The sequence below is a fragment of the Pempheris klunzingeri genome, chromosome 15 (assembly GCF_042242105.1).
Source record: "Pempheris klunzingeri isolate RE-2024b chromosome 15, fPemKlu1.hap1, whole genome shotgun sequence".
NCBI lineage: Eukaryota > Metazoa > Chordata > Actinopteri > Acropomatiformes > Pempheridae > Pempheris > Pempheris klunzingeri.
Genome location: NC_092026.1, coordinates 18,031,206 through 18,050,342, shown reverse-complemented (window position 1 = coordinate 18,050,342; position 19,137 = coordinate 18,031,206). Strand labels below are relative to the sequence as shown.

Here is a 19,137-nt window from a genome sequence, read left to right as displayed (position 1 = left end):
GAAAGTAGAGTTTTCATCTATGTGTACTTTACATGAGTGTTTATTTTCTGTTTATTTCATTTTTAACTTGCATGTATTATCAATGTGTCGATTTTAATTGTCTCAACTTAAGTGTGATGTTGCATCTTTATACTATCCACAAAGCGTTTTGTGGCTGCCGCTTCGTCTGCCGCCTTTCTACACCTTGTCGAGTGCGTTTTTTTGCACCTTGTCTCATCTCTGTCAAGGCTCCTCTCAGACTTTGTTCACCTCTGAGCGGTGGTCATGATGGCGTCGACCACCTCGATGATCCTGTGCAGAGCCGAGTCGGTGCCGATGGTCATGTCGGTGCCGCAGAAGTCGTTGTCGATGGAGCCAACCATGCCAACAATATGGAGCGCGGAGTTCTTGCGGGCCGCTTCCTCATCAATCAGACCTGAAAAACATGGAGATTAAATCCACTTTCCCCCTGTAACCTGTAAGGTTCCAGTGGTACTGCGTGGCGTGTAAAGTGAAGTGAGGATCACCTTGCTGGAGGAGCTCATCCAGCAGGCCGCTCCACTCCTCCCTGAACAGGTTAGCTCCGGTCAGGCTGCCGTCTCCACCGATCACACACAGGTTGGTGATTCCGTGCTGCACTAGGTTGTGTGCGGCTTTCAGGCGGCCCTCGTGGGTACGAAACTCTTTACAGCGGGCGCTGCCGATGACTGTGCCACCCTGAGGGGAAACACAAATCCCAGTTTGAAATCCCATTATTCTCTCCTTAAACTGCTCTTCTACTGGCTCTAAGGCTGTTGTCTTAATGTGAAAAGAATAGAAAAGAATTGTTTTAAACCAAATATCCATATTATCTATTATTTGTGGTAATATTGAGTCTTTTTTAAGGAACATGGCTCCTTACACTGATGGTGTTTTATATTATTGCTCGCCTACGAGATACATCTTTGTTCACTGTTGCACTGACTGTAATTCACTTTAAATAATGAAAGTCTGATTGCTAACAGCGAAAAGGTCCAATTCAATCACAAACTCATTTTGGCTAAAAGCTTAAAGCTTTGTTATCGCCCCCCCCCAATGATCATCACAGATATCCACCAAACATGGCAGATATTCCTCCGTATTACTGAGCACAAATACAGCTGCTCCTCGGCCAGGGAGCATTAACAAAAAGCATCTCACCATGGTAGGATCAAGCTTAGTTTAATGGTTTCATTGCTTGTTTGAGTGTTTTATGTCGACCTGATGCCACGATATCAAGAATGTGTGAGATGAAACAACAGCAGAAAGATCTGCTCACCACTTGCAACATGCTGGAGACGCTTTCCCACGTCGCCTCTTTGATGTTGTCTCCACCGTCCACCATCCCCTGGTACCCCTGAGACAGAATACAAACATGGTCACTGGATTTATAACGTCTGCATAACCGATTATTCTCTTGTCTATAAAAAGTTCAGCACAATCATAATTTCCCAGAGACAAAAAAGACGTCTTCCGATAGCTTGTTTGCTCAACCAAGCAGTCAAAGATAGTGAGTTCATTATCACAGAAGACAATAAAAAGCAGCAATTGCTCACATTTAAAAAGCTGGAACCAGAGTAAATTTGCTCGATTGATTTGTCGAACAGTCAAAATAACGAGGAATAACTGAAAATAAGTAGTTACATTTCTCTCAATCAATTCATTGATTAATCAGCAAATAGTTTCAGCACTAAATATGTTGGAAAACACTCAAATCAAAACAGACTGAGAGCTGCTAGTTGCATCCACAGTTCTTGTGTTGTGTTGTGTGCGCTGATCCGAAGTACCAAAACCAAAATAAAGGCATCGTGGCACTCAGCTGTCATTACTCACACTCCAGTGACTATTCGAGGTTGATGAGGATGACTGTGCAGGCGGTGAAGGATGAAGCCTGCCCCTGGTAATCTAATTATATCCACACTGAGAGGAGATCGTCTCCATCCGCCACTGTCTCTGCCATCAGTGGCGTCTGGCCCACTCAGACTGGATGTAATGTAATATGTATATTCTCAGACATATTAAGGATAGCGGGAGTTTATTGCTGCTTTTCTTTTCTGATATCAAATCACTGTGATTTATAATCCTGTGGCAGATTATTCAGAAATGGAGTATTTTTAGTCGATGGCTTTATCATGCTTTAAACTTCAGTTTGTAGATGAGTCAAATAGATACGGCCATGACAGCCAGGTAAACCTGCATGTAAACGTTGGTGTTGTTTTCTGTTTTTCAAATGGATTGACCTTTTTAACATCAGCTCCAGATAAAGCAGGACTCTGTTGACCAAATGCAGGGTGACATCAGGCCTGTCCGGGAGCTCTGCTGACTCCCTCAGAGGCAATCACAGCCCACATGGTCAGCACTGATCTGACACACGGAGACAGCAGAACCCCCATCCCGGGAGGCCACGTCTGCAGCCTGAGTCATGCCTCACCTCGTGGATGAAGTAGACCTTCGCTCCAACGTAAATACCCATCCGGACGACGGCCCGCACCGCCCCATTCATACCTGGAAAAGGGACGGCAGAGAGTCAGTGGTTCTCAGTGGAATCAATCGGCCTTTGAATAAAGAATAATAATTCTTAGCACTGTTTTTTTTTTTTAAATGCTGTAAAACAACTTTAAATGCAATGACTCCAAACAGTGAGGCCAGAATAAACCTCTGGTCGCTGTTTTTCTATCGTAGTTTTTCGTCCATAATTTGGAATTGAATTAGGCCATTCAGTGGATACATTACTATTTAATACGGTAAATACGGATACATAGAGAGAGAGAGAAAATGGTCGACATATCAGAACAAACAGGGAGCGACAGAGGCCAGACAGAGCAGCAGACAACAGGAGAGGTAAAGACGACAGTCTGCAAATCTCAGAGCGAGCCTGTGATTAAGGGTACCGTCTTACATAAGCAGACAAAGGCTGACACCCTGATGGGGATGATTGATGAAAGCAATGGATGGGCTAAAATCCGGCTGGCTGAGGGAGGTTGTATCTTATTGACATTTTGCTGAACACTGAAGCCTGCATGCAGACTGAGAGCTGTGATAAATCTGTAATGATCCTAAAGGACAAACAGGGAACGAAAGGCAACAGCAAAAGATGACTGCTAAGAAAATCATGGACGCAACTTGTGATTATTGACACAATCAGATCTATTATACAATATAAACCCAGTAGGGCCCCGAGATGATCAGGAAGCAGTCAGCTGGAAGAACATCGACTAACATGGAAACAACTTCCTGATGATCTCAAATGTGCTCCGAACCACCAAACCTGATGCAAAGACTTGGTTGCTCTCCTGTGCCTTTGAGTGAGTGGTTTCTCTACTGAACTTTTATTTCCTCTGTTGCGCTTGAGTCAGCTTACAACTTCCTTCTGCGCTGTAACTGTATTATATTTATTGTATTTTATATATCGTATTTGTCTTCTTTCCATCCCTCCATCCATTGGCTACACCGCCCATTCCTCAGCTGGAGCCAATCCCAGCTGACACTGGGCGAGAGGCGGGGAGGTGTCACCGCTGGGTGACAGATCGCCAGTCAATCACAGGCAAACACATGGCGACAGACAACTGCTCACGCTTTAGGCTGTGGGAGAGGAAGCCGGAGAACCCGGAGAGAACCCACACAAGCACAAGAGAACATGCACAAACAGCCTTTTCCAACACCACAACCACAAACCTGCCAGCGGATTCAAACCTGGGACCTTCTTGCACTGCGCCACCTAATCATCAAGTAATTTTATTCTATCTTGATCTAATTCTGATGTTACCAAATGACTCTTTTTTGTCAAAAATCTTCTACCATCCTCAAGGGTCTTGTGATCGTTTGGCTGGGAACCGTCCTGCCGATACCGAAGACCTCTGGTGTGTGATAAACACCGATATGAAATGATGACTTGCAAAAGGCAGCAGCCACATTAGAGCTTTCTCTTGTGGCAGCGTGAGCACAGCAGGCGCAAGCTGCTCCTCACAGTCAACAGGGCTCCCTCAGCCAACTTTCCTCTCCTCCCACGCCACAAGCTTCACACAAGCCATCCCATTCACTGGGCCCTGTCTGCAGAATGTGTTTTAGGCTCTGTTCAGACTGACAACAGCACTTCATGAAAAATGAACGTAACCCTCTCGGGCATCGGGCACTCTTTTACTCAAAAGAGTAAGATGCTTTCTGGATTAACAGTATTTTTTAATTCTAGAGAAGTTTTTGAAAGTTTTGATTATGTATATGTAACCTGCTCTCTGTAATATCGAAGAATCAAATAAATAGTCCATTTCTGTAACTACTGCTGTTAGTGAAAACATTCAAATGCAGGTTACATGCAGGACAGGGGCACACTGGGGGGGGGGGGGGGGGGGGGGGGTTCCTTCACAGAGGGAACACAGTATGGAGGCCTGGATGTGGTTTCAAGCAGCGCCGAACGCTAATGAGTGCTGATGGGATGAGCTAGTGTTGCTAGGAGACCAGGACAGAGCTGATTGGTCAAAGGGGATCTGGGCAAACATGTGAACACGTGGGTTTGATGGTATGTTTAATGAGTTTGACAGAAAATAAACAAATTCATTAGGGGAGCTCACTGAATGAACCGCACGGATGTATTTGATCTCACACTGTGTGTGTGTGTGTGTGTGTGTGTGTGTGTGTGTGTGTGTGTGTGTGTGTGTGTGTGTGTGTGTGTGTGTGTGTGTGTGTGTGTGTGTGTGTGTGTGTGTGTGTGTATATATGCTCCAGCTGAGCTCTTGGAATAACTCATATTAACATGTCATGAAACACTGTGAGCGTTTCCCTCCTGACCGCTGCAATAACTAAACACTCAGAGACTCTGAGTGTGAGTGTGAGTGTGAGTGTGTGAGTGTGTGTGTGTGTGTGTGTGTGTGCATCTTGTTTATCACTGATGAAAAATGATGATTTCTGTATTGTTTGCTAGATATAAATGTTTTTCTTTGTTTCGTTTTTGCTAAATAATTCATTTTATTCTGCGTTTGTAAATACAATGTGGGAATAAAATTCTAAATAAATGATCAATTATTAATTATCTAATTATTCTATTAATTAAAACCACTGCTTGTTAATCAGGTTCATGCTAGAAACGTAATTTACGTATAAATGCTGGAAATGAGTTACTTGCTTGTAACTAAATATCATCTTATCTATAAGCTTGCAGCTTTTGAACAGCTACCTATGCACGACCATCTGAGGTAAACAACTACAGTATTTTATCTTTTCTTGTGTCTTTCGCATCAGAAAAGACATCAATAGACAAGAAAGAAAAAGAAAACTAAGGAAAAGTGTACATGTGATTACCACTCCACTTCAGTAACAGCCTGTAGGCACACACTGTTATGTAACGGCCTACAATAGCTGTGGTTATCACCTACAGCACGATATAGATTCACCATAAAGGGGAAATAAACAGTTGGTTCTGTGTCTGACTGTGTTTCAGGGACATTTAAAGCGCACCAGAGTGATGCATGAGTGACAAAAACAGCAGAACATATGATGAGATCAGCATCTCAGACACAGTATTTTAGAGATATTCTGTGAATATCAATTGTTAATAATATATAATACAATAATGACGACTCTACACCATCAAACCTCACTTTTAAGAAAGGAATTTAAATGTATTAGCATTAATTTCCTCTTGTCTCTACCCCCCCACCACCCCACACATCAGTGCATACCCGCTGCTGCTCACGTAGCCCTCCGTGACAGGGTGGGTCAAGTTACAGGCAAGCTAACCGGAAGTAGAGGGAGCTTACCAAAATTAAAGCCCTACAGAGCAAAAGGGGAGGAAAAGCAATTTACTTTGAAACGCTCACTCGGAAAAGTGGGCTGCTTTAGCTTGACACTGGTCCTCTCACGACTCATCCTCAGTCATGCAAGACACGTGTTTCTACGCATCTGCTGCGATACACGAGCTTTTCTCCTGACGGGAAGTTCATTTGGCCTCCGTCACTTAGTCTTAAAAACTGTAACTTGGCATCTGTGAATCTCTGGAAGGCTGAAGGCAACTTTTAACACTGGGACATTTGCACAGAGAATTACAGGCCTGGTGCAAATCATAAGGATCCAAAAAAAACAAGATGAAACCTTATTGAAATAATAAATCAGGAGGGCAAACATGGGTCAGTAAGACATGCAGCAGGCCTCCATTTAAAATCCTATTATGCAGAACCACAGCAAGGTCATATAGAGTGAACTCCTTATGGTAATACTATATTATAGCAATCATTTATCAGGGTTGATGATTAAATCTCCTGACAGCACCGTGGATGCATGTACACACACACACACACACACACACACACACAGACGCATGCTATCTCTGCCATACAGGCCCATATATACATGCAGTGGTGCAGGATGCATGAAGAAGACAGAGACGCCTGGTGTAAAGGGAGATGTCTTTGGGATTATTCACTCATCACGATCACTTGTTGATATTAGTGCTGCTTCCCAAATGATCCAAAATGAGAAGAATCCACCCTGATCCTGACCTGGAGTCAGTTTAGGAAGCCTGGATTATCAGTAAGGTGAATCTAAACCATGTGATAAATCCTGTAGCATCCATGTCAAAGTGTGTGACAGGAGCGTGTGTGTGCGTGTGTGTGTGTGTGTGTGTGTGTGTGAATGAGAGCGTCAGCTGTTGCGTAACAGCTTCATTTAACGCCCTAAAAACAATGAGATGGCAGCACAATAATAACAAATACTATAACCTAGAGTGTGTGTGTGTGTGTGTGTGTGTGTGCTGTTTAAATACACCCAGCTTCTCCTCTCTGATGCACCGAGACGTGACCATCTTGATTATTTGCTCCACAGGAGAAAGTAACTGTAAGCTTGTGGCTACACATCCATTATCGGACAGACGTTTGGCTTTCGCGTCCCAGTCGGACGGACGACTGCTATCAGTAAAACTCCACCGTGAAGCCATTTTAACAGCGAGACACGCTGCACATATTCTGTCAATTGCAACAACCAGAGCCTAAAAAAATGAGCGCATGATATTGAAATACAGTCACGTCGAGTGCGTTTGGAATCAGTGCCTTGTCCGATAATGGAACCCTGCGGTGTTACCTTGGGCATCTCCTCCGCTGGTGAGCACCGCGATGGATTTTCCAGCTCCGGACAGATTCTCGAAAAATTTCCGGGTGTCCTGCCGCTTGGGTGCCGCCACGCCAGCCATGCCTGCCTGCGACTCTGTCACCTGCCCCCCGAAAACAAAGTGTGCGGTGAAGGAAGCCTGCAGAGATGATGGTGGTGGTGGTGTTGTCGGTGTGTGACTGTGTATATGTATGTGTGTGTGTGCGTGTGTGTGTATGTGTGTGTGTGTTTGAGGCTGCAGGCAGACTCACTGTAGTAGGACTGCAGTGGTCACCGCCCTCAAACCTCACGGACACACCCCCCCCTCCCACAGACAAAGGCCCTGCATTCCCTGAGATGACTCACTCCATGATCCACCGGGTCAGCCATGCTCCTGTACTCATGTGAATGTAATACCAGAGCATCACAAGCATTATTGTAACTTTCACAAGCATGCAGACACACTTTTGTGCTCTTGTCTACAGTTTATACTTTATTTATCCTCCTGGGCTTATAACAGAGACCTCAGTGCTCAGTTTCGTGCCGTCTCATGTGAAAAATATAATAAAGATCCTTGGATCCAAACCTGGACGTGTTTTTTTTTTTGCTGGATTGAATCCATACATGGATATATTATCCCTCAGTGAACGCACACTGCCATATTTTAAAGATCTGTTTATGCATCCATCCATTATCTCATTATATATATATTTTTTCATTTTAAAATAACTTACCTTGTTGTATTTCAGTTCATATGACCTTTTGTTACACATTCCAAATGTATTGATCATCAGCTGAGTGTCTGTAGTTCTTTTTTCTTCCAAAAATGGTCATGTGTTCATGTGTAAAGTCAAGAATTACCAACATAGACATTTTAATATATCTAACATGACATTCATAACTTAACATAGTTTTTAAAAAGATCTTTCTTTTACAGAATTCATAAGCATTGATCATTTATTCCTGTACAGAAGAACTGAGACACACAAACAGTTCTATAAACATAAAAAATAAGAATAGAATACAATTTTAAAAAATAGAAACTAACCAATTAGACTTTTGCTCAATTCGACACACTTTGCTGCTGGCTAATATTAACACTTTAGATATTGTGGTGTGACTGACATTGTTGAGCCAGTCAGCTGATTTTACGTTAGAGCAGCATAACGTGAATCACGCCGAGACACGCTGGTGTTTCCTGAAAAACACACTTACAGGACAACGGCACATTTTTTTAACCTTCAATTTCCAACAAGAATAAAATAAAATAAATAAAATAAAAAATGAAATTCAATGCAATTCTAACAAGTGGTTTGTTAGATGATGATGATGATGATGATGATTGATGATGATGATAGGAATGGCAGTGATTTGGTTTGAGAAGATTTTATCCACATGTTCATGCATTTCAAATAGAGAAGACACAGACTATTCCTTTAATGAATAACCTGCTGTTAGACTTACAGTTTCTAACATATTCTAAACATTTAAAGTTTTATTAAAATATCTAAATCTTACGATATTAAAGCAGGTTATTCAAAAGAACAAACCTCCACAGAAAACTAACAGCAAGAGTGCTTTTACTTCTATTTTCTTATTTATTACATGTATTTATTTTGTCATATTCTTATATGTATGTTTGTATACGGCTTCCTTTTTTTGCTGCTCTTACTTTTATTCTGTATCTCACTTCTATCTAACCGAAAATGATGATTTTGTACTTTCTGTTCATTAATGATTATCTGTATCTGTATTATCTGTAAAGGCAAATCAAAACCATGTTTTGCTTGTCTTTTTTTTTTTTTCTGGAAAAGAGAACCAGAGTGAGACTTCTTCACTTTTTCCTCTCCTTCACAGTCAGAGTCAGGGAGCCAATGACGGAGCTGCTCCTCTGACTCACAGCTGAATCCACCAATGGGCGTCCAGGTCACGTAACGTGGAAATACGTACCCAACCAATGCCAACCGAGGCTGTCAGGAAACAATACATTTCCACTCACAGTTGAGAAGTTTCTGTGGAGTAGAAACACTGAAGAGTGAGTGTTGTAACAGCAAGTTGACATGAAGCAACAAAAGCACAAAAAAAAAGAAGAAGAGATTAGATTATTAGATTCTTTGTGTGATGGCAGCAACAAAGAACTGAATGCAGATTCAAAACTCTCAGATATTTCTGAAATATTATAGTCTGAAGTTACTTTTTTTACATGTGTATTTCCAGTGTCATAAAGTTATAAACCATTTGCATGTAAACTATTGTTACAGGCTTGTGTTAACTGACAACGGAGATCATGACCTTTCATGAAGTTCATGACCTTGAGCGACTGTTTGCTCGCTGTGAGCTTTATCTCACTGACTCTCTGTCCGAGCACATCTCACGCTTCACCCTTGTTATATTTCATAATAATGCAACGCATGACAAAAAGGCTTATTTGAGCTGAAGTTGAAACACTTCTCATATCTCCCCTGACGGTGATTAGATTGGGTGGGGGGGGCATGCAGAGGACATCGGGTTCAAGTTCCTCTCTGCAGAAAGAAGTCATGGCAAGACAAAAAGTCTGTGCAGTGTTTGTGTTGCATGTGGTAAATCCTCCTGACTAAAGACGTCCAGCGGCCCCACACTTCACCTCTGAAATAAGGAACTCTTGGATCTGGGTGTGTCGTCACAAACGGCTGCATGGCCGAACGATGTTTCTCGTTTTGAGATTCATATCAAATATGTGAGGAAGAGGAGCAGGGAAAGGTTTGGACAAAAAAAAAAAAATCATTTATCCATCTTATTTAATGGTACAACTATGGCACATTAGAAGTTAATATGAGTGTTAATATGAAGCTTCAGTAAAGCACTGAAACAGGAGACTGATTTTAAGAAAAGCGGGTCAAAATTGGCTTTTATTAGTCCTTTAATTAAACTTTAATTAAATTCCTACATCTTCTAAACTTAATGTCCCCAGTTTGTTGCACAGAGGGACAAGTCGAGATAATTCTAATGACTGTGAAATCGGCGGATGGGCCCTTTAAAGCTCAATAATTTAGGAAGTTTCATGTCAACGTCAGATCGGGAACTTGCTATTCACGGAGGCCTGGGGGAGGTCCTGACAACTTCATAGCATTTAATACATTGAAGTGTATTTGTTTTAAGGTCATATTCTGGCATTTGTATTTCACTGGATAGAGACAGTACGGGACTCAAACCCAGGCCGCTCAGGATAAGGACTCTCTAAGGAGATCTATAAGGGCACCCCCTAATCTGAATGCACTTAATAACAAACTTAATGCATGTAACAGCAGGTAAAAGGAAACAGGACCCAAACACATATAGAGCATATTTGTAGCAGCTATAACTACATTTTATTTTGTGTTTTCTGTGTAAAATATAAATATAAAGCATATTTATGACTGAAATTACCTGTAGGACTGATAACATGACACTGCATTCATATTACAGGAACAGTCAGGAGGGGATGGAAAGGAAGTTTTCACCAAACTGTGGAGTGTGAGTGTGTGTTAACAATGAATTCCTGGAAAATGTCGCCCCCTGTTGCTGCAAAGAGAGCACTGCACACACACACACACACACACACACACACACACACACACACACACACACACACACACACACACAGGGACGGAGCTGATCGGTCACTGTGGAGAAAAAAGTGATGAAGAGTCTGTTTGTGGGGTTTATAATGATGCTTTCATCCATCCACTGACAGGCACTCAGTGTCAGATCAGCAGCACGTTACTGCTCACAGAGCCAGAGAGCGATTTACTTCATGGCGGGCAAAATAAAAACACACACAGGCAGCCCCACTCAATAAAAATAATTTATTTACAGTGGCGTGAACCATAAATTAACGAGCAGCATTGGCAAAAGCAACATTAGAGTCGACAGCTTGCATAAAGTGGTGTGAACGCCTGGACTTTTGCATAATCTCTGAATAAACTGTTTGTACTGGACTGTGTCACTGCTGAGATATTCAAAATGAACAGCAGGGCTCATGGTAATCATAAAAAAAACCCTGCAAACAGTGACCTTTGAGCTGCTTCTGCTTTGACATTATGCTCTGATTTCCCCTTGCACTGTGAAATAACCTTAAAAAACACCTTTTCTAGATAGTGGTTAGCCTCTGAAAATATTCTAAAAAAAAAAACATGTATGTTTTCTACCCAAATCAAACGTTCCAGCTACAAAGGCCGCAAGTCTGCCCGTCCAGCCAGAGAAGCATGCTGACATATCAGCTCAGCGCCGAGGGTTTTGGTAGCAACTCGTGATGCAACAATGTTGGAAATAGAATTCGCATTGGCTGTTCGATGCAGAGCAGCGTCACCAGTGTCTTAAAGCCGTTATTTTTGCAGAAATTCTTGCATTTTTCTGCAACCAGAGTCATTTAAAGACGCTATTACTACGTTGAAAAGGCTTTAAATGAAATTAATTAAATAAAAACATCTAAGTGACTACATGCCATTTTAGTTTTTACGTCTCATCAATTTAGTACAGTGGATTTCATTTCATGTAAGACGTGTTTTTGTTTGACGTTTGGACTACTTTGGACCATTTTATTTAGGCAAAGACTTCCTACGGCTCCAATATTTAACATTTGAGAGCTTTTTTTGTTACATGAAAAAATATTGGACATTTTCGAAACTGCTTTCAACGTGAAATCCTCCTCAGCTCAAGTTCAAAATTGAGTTTTCTAAGCATGTGAATGTCAGAAACAGGTGCTTAATTTTAACACAGTTCTCCCTTAGGGGCCAGATCACGAGCTGTCATCATCATCATCATCATTAATGTCGTTTACAGGCCACCGTAGCTCGAAGCATTTTTAGATGCTACCTAGAGATCCACTGATGTTGCTCCAGTGCGCACAGAAATCAGCAAAGGTCAAAGATTACGTAATGCCCCTTTAATACACACCGTGTTAGCTGGTGCAACAATACAGTGCAACTACAAATAAAGTGATTTGCGATTTTTTTTTACACTTTGATTACAAATATTAACAGTGTGTTATCGTATCGTCCCACGAGTCGATACGCAGGTTGTTCAGTGTCACTTCTGGGGAGAGAATATAAAAACTTCTGCTTCTCTAATTCTTACACCTACAGTATGAAGTGACTCAGCAGTACGCGACACACACGGTATGATACACCTGTAAACCTTACAGTTATACACCAGACAGAGAATCACAGATCTAAGGCATTATGCTTCATCTTTTAGCATCTTAAGGTACTTACAGGAATAACAGTATTTTGCAATAATAAAATATCCATCTATGAATTAAGAAGATTCTTCAATACATATGCATACTGTTTGAGTCACAAATCAAGAGAAAAACAATTCACCCTCTTCTAAAACATTAGGAGTTACCATATAGGAGCGTCTACATCCACTCTTGATTGCTTAAACCTTTGCAGAGAGTTTGACATTCAGGACATTTTCCATGGCTTACATTTTCTCTTAAGAGGTTTTCTCGGAAAATCTTTGGGATTTGACAACATGCGTGAAGTCTATTTTTTCCCCTCTACTGAAAGCTAAAAGGACACAAATAAAAAAAAAAAAAAGGGATCAACACAAATGTTTTTCTTTTCAGTGTTTCATTTTGCAGTGAGTTTGCATTTTCACATTGTTCTTCTGGGAGGAAAAATAATCGTACATCATCGTTACAGTGTGTGCGCTTCACAGATTTCTGGACCGTCTGAGGAGCAGAGGAAAGAGGGATTCGAGAAATCCACGCAGCCACTTACAAGTCAGTTTTGTTCACAATTACAAGCTTACACGAGACAGCACCTAATGAACAGAGAGAGCACCTTTAAAAAAGGTCCAGTCTGTAAAAAGTTTGTAGGACTTTGGATTGTAAAGCCTCTGGGTCACCTGCTCTTCTTTGTGAAATAGAAAGGTTTAAGCATTATTAATCTCATCACATCCTTCTTAGCCTGATTTTCATTTCAGACTAGTTCAAAGATCACAGCTTCCTTCATGTCCCTCAGCATGACGGAGAGCTTCCCCTAGATGCCTGTGATGCATGAGGCCAATGCATCGCAACCAAGTGGAAATTTAAAATCAATCAGTAGCATGGAGTTTCATTTATTGTACACATACTGTTTTTTTTTTTTTTTGTTTTTTTTAGGAGGCAAAGCTGCTTTGGAGGCAGAAATAATCTCATTGGTCAGATCTCAGTGGGCGGAGCAAACAAACAAGTTGTGGCTAAGTGTGTTTGGACCAGAACCAAGCTGACACTGACATTCACACACCGATGTCTGGCAGCTACACTGGTTAACCCCCGTTCACCATCTAGTTTAGTGTGTTAGCATGCTAATATATATCTATTCTGATGAGACATTTGGTGATGAAATGTCCAGGGGAATCAAAGCATGAAATTGTGTGTGTGTGTACAAGTTTCATGGCAATCCATCTCAAACAAAAGGGCGGTCTGACCGACATCGCCATGGAAATGGCTAAACAAAGATATATTCTGACATGCAGCATTTTGTTACTGGAAAGGATCAAACTACTGATGCTTGGTCAACTAGTTTAGCTTATTAACTGAACTTGAAAAGTCTGAACAGCTGGAGCAACAGCTGGCTGATCTCTGGCCAAGAATGGAGAGCGTGGCGGCCGGCCAAGGCTGCAAGTAAGCCAAGTAAGTACGTGGTGTGAAAACATTTCATTTGTATGTAGGCTTTAGTACCTTCTTTGCCATTTGAGTCTATTTACTGACTAATGCACTTGTTGCCTTGTAGTTCTTTAGCTCTGACGCACTGACGTTTGTTATCCAATGAAATATTTCTGCTCTCTCAGAAATGTTTGCTGGACTGAAACTCCAAACTGCTGTTTTGCAACACCACATGGGGAGAAAGGGTTATTATAAATCTAAGTATGTACACTATCTATACACATTCACCTTCATTCAAAAAGCCATTAAATAGGGATACAGCTCCCCTGTAACTACAGCATTTGAAATATATTAATTTTAAAATCGACATCAAAATGTACCTTTGAGAGATTTTCTTAAAGAAAGATATCCTTGATTTTTTTTTTTGTGTGTGTGTCATACAAAGAATCTCTAAAACTTCTTCAAAACTATAAATACCTGTAAAATATTTTTCATAAACCTTCTCGTTTGACAATTTTCCGTCTGGCTCTAAAATAGAGCCATTAAAAGATAAAATCCAGAGGTTTCCTTTATGCTTGTCAACTATTCACTTCTCCAGTGTCAAACTGTGACATCATTTCTTTCAGTTGCACACACGCGCACACATGCACGCACACACACATACACACACACACACACACACACACACACACACACACAAATACACTGCTTCAGAGACTTGAGAGGATTACAGTTGTGTTTTCAGTGGGAAACCTTTAGGAATACATTCGTCTGACCAGAGCACACACCATCAGCAATCACTGTGCGCAGGTTCATGTACACCCTGGGACTATTAACTGATGGGTTTTTACTGCAGCTGTCAAAAAGTAGTTGACTTTACACTGGACATTAGTCTAAAAAGGTGCCGCATGTAGCATTTTGTGTGTTGAAATGCAGAAACATTTTCAGTATACAGGAGCTTCCTGTCTTGGACATGATGTCACTGAGGTACTTACGCCTGATTCTGGTGGTTTTTATATTTTTCCCTTAGCATCGCTGGGTATATTTTGAGATTTGAGATATTGTGGAGCAACAAGTGCCAATTAAGTCCCTTGACAAGCTGGCAGGAATGTAAATTTAAGCAATTAGTAAAGAGTTAAAGTTGCTGTTTTGTTTTATCCAACTCCAATGCAGCAGCTCATGATGTAAAATGTAAATGTAACCTTTTTTTTATGTTAAAATGCTACACAGGACACCTTTTAAACACTACTGATCCTGTGTGGTTCAACATTAAACCAGTGATGAGTCTGATTCTTTGCCGAAGCCCTGCTGTCAACAGTGTATTTGTTTGAGGACGTGCGTACAGTATTTGAATACTGTACCGTAAATTCTCAAATAGCGGGCAGGGCCCTTTTTTTTTTTTTTTTTTTTAACCAAAATATTCCTCCCTGATTCCTGTCCTGCTCCCATTTGCTGTATAAATTTGCCAACGCTGCTGTTTACTTTTAATGAAAACCGAACACTCCCTGCCTGTTTCACAATAAAAGCCTTCCAATCACTTCATGGGGAATAAGCCTCCCTTCTTTGAAAGGTCCTCATTGTGAAACATCTTCTGGAAGCGTCGGGTTTTTATGAAGAGGAGCTTTGCTTCAAGACTTCAAGAGTAAGAGTCAACTCCACCTCCAATTAGTGTGACAGCAGTGTTTCTCTCAAAAAAGGGAAGCTGAGAGCAACAGAGTGGAGAGAATAGAGTCTGATCATGTTGTACTGGTGAAAATATTTCTGTAGAGATGTAGAACATGTTGACTTTATCAGGCACACTGTTACAGCAAAGGTGCTGGTAGTTTAGCTTTTTGAGCAGCCTTAATTTGATTGTTTAAATACCAGTTTTTATGTGAGAATTTACAGAGTACAGTATACAGATAAATATATAACCTGCATTGTTTAATTACTAAAACATAAAGCACATTAAATAGCTAAAACACGAGGAGTCCCACAAAACCCTGAATCAGCAGTGACACAATTTTCGTTTTTGTGATTCTTGTATCCTCTTATTTGCTGTCAGGATGGATCAGATGGCAGTTTCTGTGTGAATTCAGACTTTTTTTTTTTTTGCATAAAATGTTACATCAGCGTGAAGTGAGCCACACTGAGGTGAATGCAGTTCAGAGGGTTTCACATGTCTTGGTTGTCCTCACTCTGTAGTGCCTCTGTGCCGGCTGGTGTGAGAGCGTTTCCATCATGTGTCCTCGACTGCGTGAAGCTTCACCGTGAGCTTCTCTGTGTTTTTGCATGGGCTCCTGTTTTTTTTCTTTTTACCCTGTGTCAACCACAGCCGGGGTCAGCAGAAATTCTATAAAAGACAGAAAAATCACAATCACATTGATCATCAAGGGAAAATAAAATTAAAAGATGACGACTCACAAGCCCTAAATTCGATCCTTTTTATAAATAAAATACCTTTAACTTTGGTATTTTTGAAGCTGGGCCTCACTTTTACATATTGACATTGGGTTTTGAAAATGACTGGTAGGTATACAAAGTTTTGAAACTGGTCCAGCAGATCACTTCAGGCTCGGACTGTTATGTCGGACAACATTACAGAAAGGATCTCTAAAGAGACACACCTGTAAGATCCTTTTTAGTTTAAAACAGAAACGTATATATCACTCTCTTTAAAACCACCAGACTCCATTGACAAAAACAGGAATTTTACATTGGAGTTGCTGGTTTACCGCTGCCTTGATCAGTTAGTTAGTTTGTGTTATTGAGTGACTGGTGTTTTAAATGGTTAGTGTGGATTCCAACACAAATGTTTGTTTAACACATAATGACACAAACTAACTAACTGACCGGCCACTCCCATGTTCTGTGAGGTAAAATTACTGTTTTTGTCAATGAAGTCCGGTGGCTTTGAAGAATAAATAGAAATGTATTATTATATAATATATAATTATAAAAACAAAAAGAATTGAATAGGTCTATTTCTGTAGGGATCCTTTTCGTAATGCTGTAAGACACTGTGAGACACAAACCTGGCATATTCAGCATTGTAATACACAAGATACAAAGGCAATCCTTTACTCACAGAATTGGATTCACCCTCTTGTGTCAACATGTCAATTCCTGCCAGCTGACCAAGGATCAGGCTGCTGTCACTCACCTGTATCAGTGGTAATGAGGAGGATAGCACTATTAATGCAAACCAGTTGATACAAATAAGCATCCATCGTGTCATCCAGCAGGTTTATGCAATAGCAGGCAGTGTCTCTCACCTGCTCAGTATTCATGGAGCTCATCTGTCCCGACATCTGGTTCATGTTGCCACCGTTGCTGGCCATCACTCCCAGGGTCAGGTTGTTGTTGCTGTTGTACATTCCTCCATTGGGTTGTGTGGAGTATTGTGACTGGGACTGTTGGGGGTACACACTGGAGAGAGGCAAACCAAGTGAATGAGCACGTATTATCACAAAAAGACTCAGATCAATTCATTTGGTGAATTCATTTGTCTGTCGTCACCTGTTGCTGGTAGAGATGTTGGCAGGTTGGGGCCACCCGTTGAGGTCGGTGCTTGCCTGGTAGCCCGGTGCCCCTCCCTGGTTGGGACCCTGGGGCTGAGTTTGGCCCTGATTCTGCTGTAGCATGGTGTTTTGCCCCTGCCCCATTCGGGGGGAAAGCAGGGGGCTCTGTGGGGTCGCAGCCCCACAGGGAAAGCCTGACACTGGGTCCTGGTGTTGCTGCTGCTGGCTCATTCCTGCAGATTGGAGCAGGTACACGGATCATGAGGCACATGGCCGGATACGATAACCAGGGTGGGAACTAACCAACACTAATATCTGAAAAACTGACAGTTTATACCTTTATTCAATAAGTTACTCTACTTCTAGTCTACTCTTAGATCCTCAACAAGGTATCTGACATCATTTGGAGGTCTTACAACTTTTATCACAGAGAAGACAAAAGGGAATGATCTTGTCTCTAAATTAGAGGAAATTATGAGAAATAATACCAGTGCTGACATTAAGAATCTTTGAACAACATCCAACTCTTGCTGGATGTTATCAAGGAACTGAACTCTTTGCCCCAAACTTGTACAAATTCTGCCCTCTCTTCACAGACTTTATCTCTAGAAAGTTCAAGAGGAATCCCATTTTATTTTCGGTCAAATGATATCAACAGTGTGTTCACAATAACTTTAAAAACACTAACAGAAGACACACGAAGTAAAAAAATAAAAGTAAAGACAAGATTTTCAGTTCACCAAAGCTTTTTCTCTACATGAAGTCTCCTGATTGGTTTAGGACAGGGTTAAAATCATAAACAAAGAAACAAGATGGACTATTAATCTGAGTGTTAAAGCAGCAAATCCTTGGCAGAATTTTTGATTGGCACACAAAAACAAATCTAGGACGAGAAATCATGCAGCCTTCACCCACACCCAATCAACTTCAAATGATTAATGATTACAAGAGTCTGAGCAAAGATGATTCTATCTGATCACCGCCACCACAACAGAAAGAGCGATTATTTTGCCCATGAAGCGCACAAACACTACTGCGATGCCGCTGCTGTGCGGTGATCATATACCTGAGCCGCTGAACTGGAAGGCACTGTGCTGTGATGGCGGGCTCATTACCCCGCTGTACTGCCCGCCTACATTTCCCAATATGCCCTGGCTAGCCAGATGATGGCTGGGGGAGAGAGGAGAGGAGAAGGGGCTGGAGGAGCTGGGATGAGGAGGAGGAGGTGGAGGAGGAGAGGGCAGGCCGGTACCGTAGCTGGAGGCCGGGTATGGGTATTGCTGCGGGTTGCCCTGCGGGAGCCGCGGGTTGGTGCCGCCTATTGGCATCGGCGTGGGAGCGGCGCCCCCGCTGGGCATGTTTGGTGGCATGTTCATGCCTTGAGTCCGCATCATCATGGCACGCTGCTGATGCACGTGTTGCTGCTGTTGGCGTTGGCGTAGGTGGTTGCTGAGGAACTCGCGCTGACGCTGGGCCAGCATCTGGGCGTTGACGGATCCCTGCAGGAGGACACGCAGCAAGGTAACACTTACATGAAGTGGAAAAAGGATGTTGCCAACCTGTTAACAAGACTCTAACAGTTTTATTAAATAAGCCAACCACAAATTACAGTCAGGGCTACAAAGGTTTGGTTCTCGTGGCGATTTGGTGGGGTGTTCACTAACACTGAATATGTACACGAGACCTGCTGCAGTTCAACTGATTTGAATCAGGGCAAATGCTGAGCTGTTTACAACACACCTTGCACATGCCAAGAGTGCCTAATTAAGTCTTCCCAGCCTCTGAACTTAGATTAATACTTTAATTTCATTTACATTTCCTCCCAATGAAACAATGTGTAATGTGAGTTTAGAAAGTGCCCTTTTCCCTGTAAATTGCTGTAAATCAACCAGCAAACAGACCCGTGACACCGTAATACCTAATGTATGATTACTGTTATCAATATGATATGTAGCT

General features: G+C 41.7%; 2 protein-coding genes across 5 annotated transcripts in view; both read right to left on the bottom strand.

Annotated features, from left to right (window-relative positions):
- The window catches only part of LOC139213854 (ATP-dependent 6-phosphofructokinase, platelet type-like), a 30,276-nt gene extending 23,027 nt beyond the window's left edge, over positions 1-7,249 (bottom strand). For all 4 annotated transcript variants that reach the window (XM_070844521.1, XM_070844520.1, XM_070844522.1 and 1 more), the window contains exons 1-5: positions 7,066-7,249; positions 2,429-2,502; positions 1,277-1,354; positions 507-696; positions 250-415 (exon numbers count right to left, since the gene is read on the bottom strand). In XM_070844521.1, coding sequence (XP_070700622.1) covers positions 250-415; positions 507-696; positions 1,277-1,354; positions 2,429-2,502; positions 7,066-7,174 — 617 coding nt within the window. In that variant the 5' untranslated portion in view covers positions 7,175-7,249. The remainder of the gene's footprint in view (positions 1-249; positions 416-506; positions 697-1,276; positions 1,355-2,428; positions 2,503-7,065) is intronic.
- An 8,336-nt stretch (positions 7,250-15,585) lies between these two features.
- Positions 15,586-19,137, bottom strand: part of LOC139214264 (nuclear receptor coactivator 2-like) — a 47,347-nt gene continuing 43,795 nt past the window's right edge. Inside the window, exons 19-23 of the mRNA XM_070845070.1 lie at positions 18,248-18,680; positions 17,180-17,414; positions 16,936-17,089; positions 16,749-16,823; positions 15,586-16,013 (exon numbers count right to left, since the gene is read on the bottom strand). Coding sequence (XP_070701171.1) covers positions 16,002-16,013; positions 16,749-16,823; positions 16,936-17,089; positions 17,180-17,414; positions 18,248-18,680 — 909 coding nt within the window. The 3' untranslated portion in view covers positions 15,586-16,001. The remainder of the gene's footprint in view (positions 16,014-16,748; positions 16,824-16,935; positions 17,090-17,179; positions 17,415-18,247; positions 18,681-19,137) is intronic.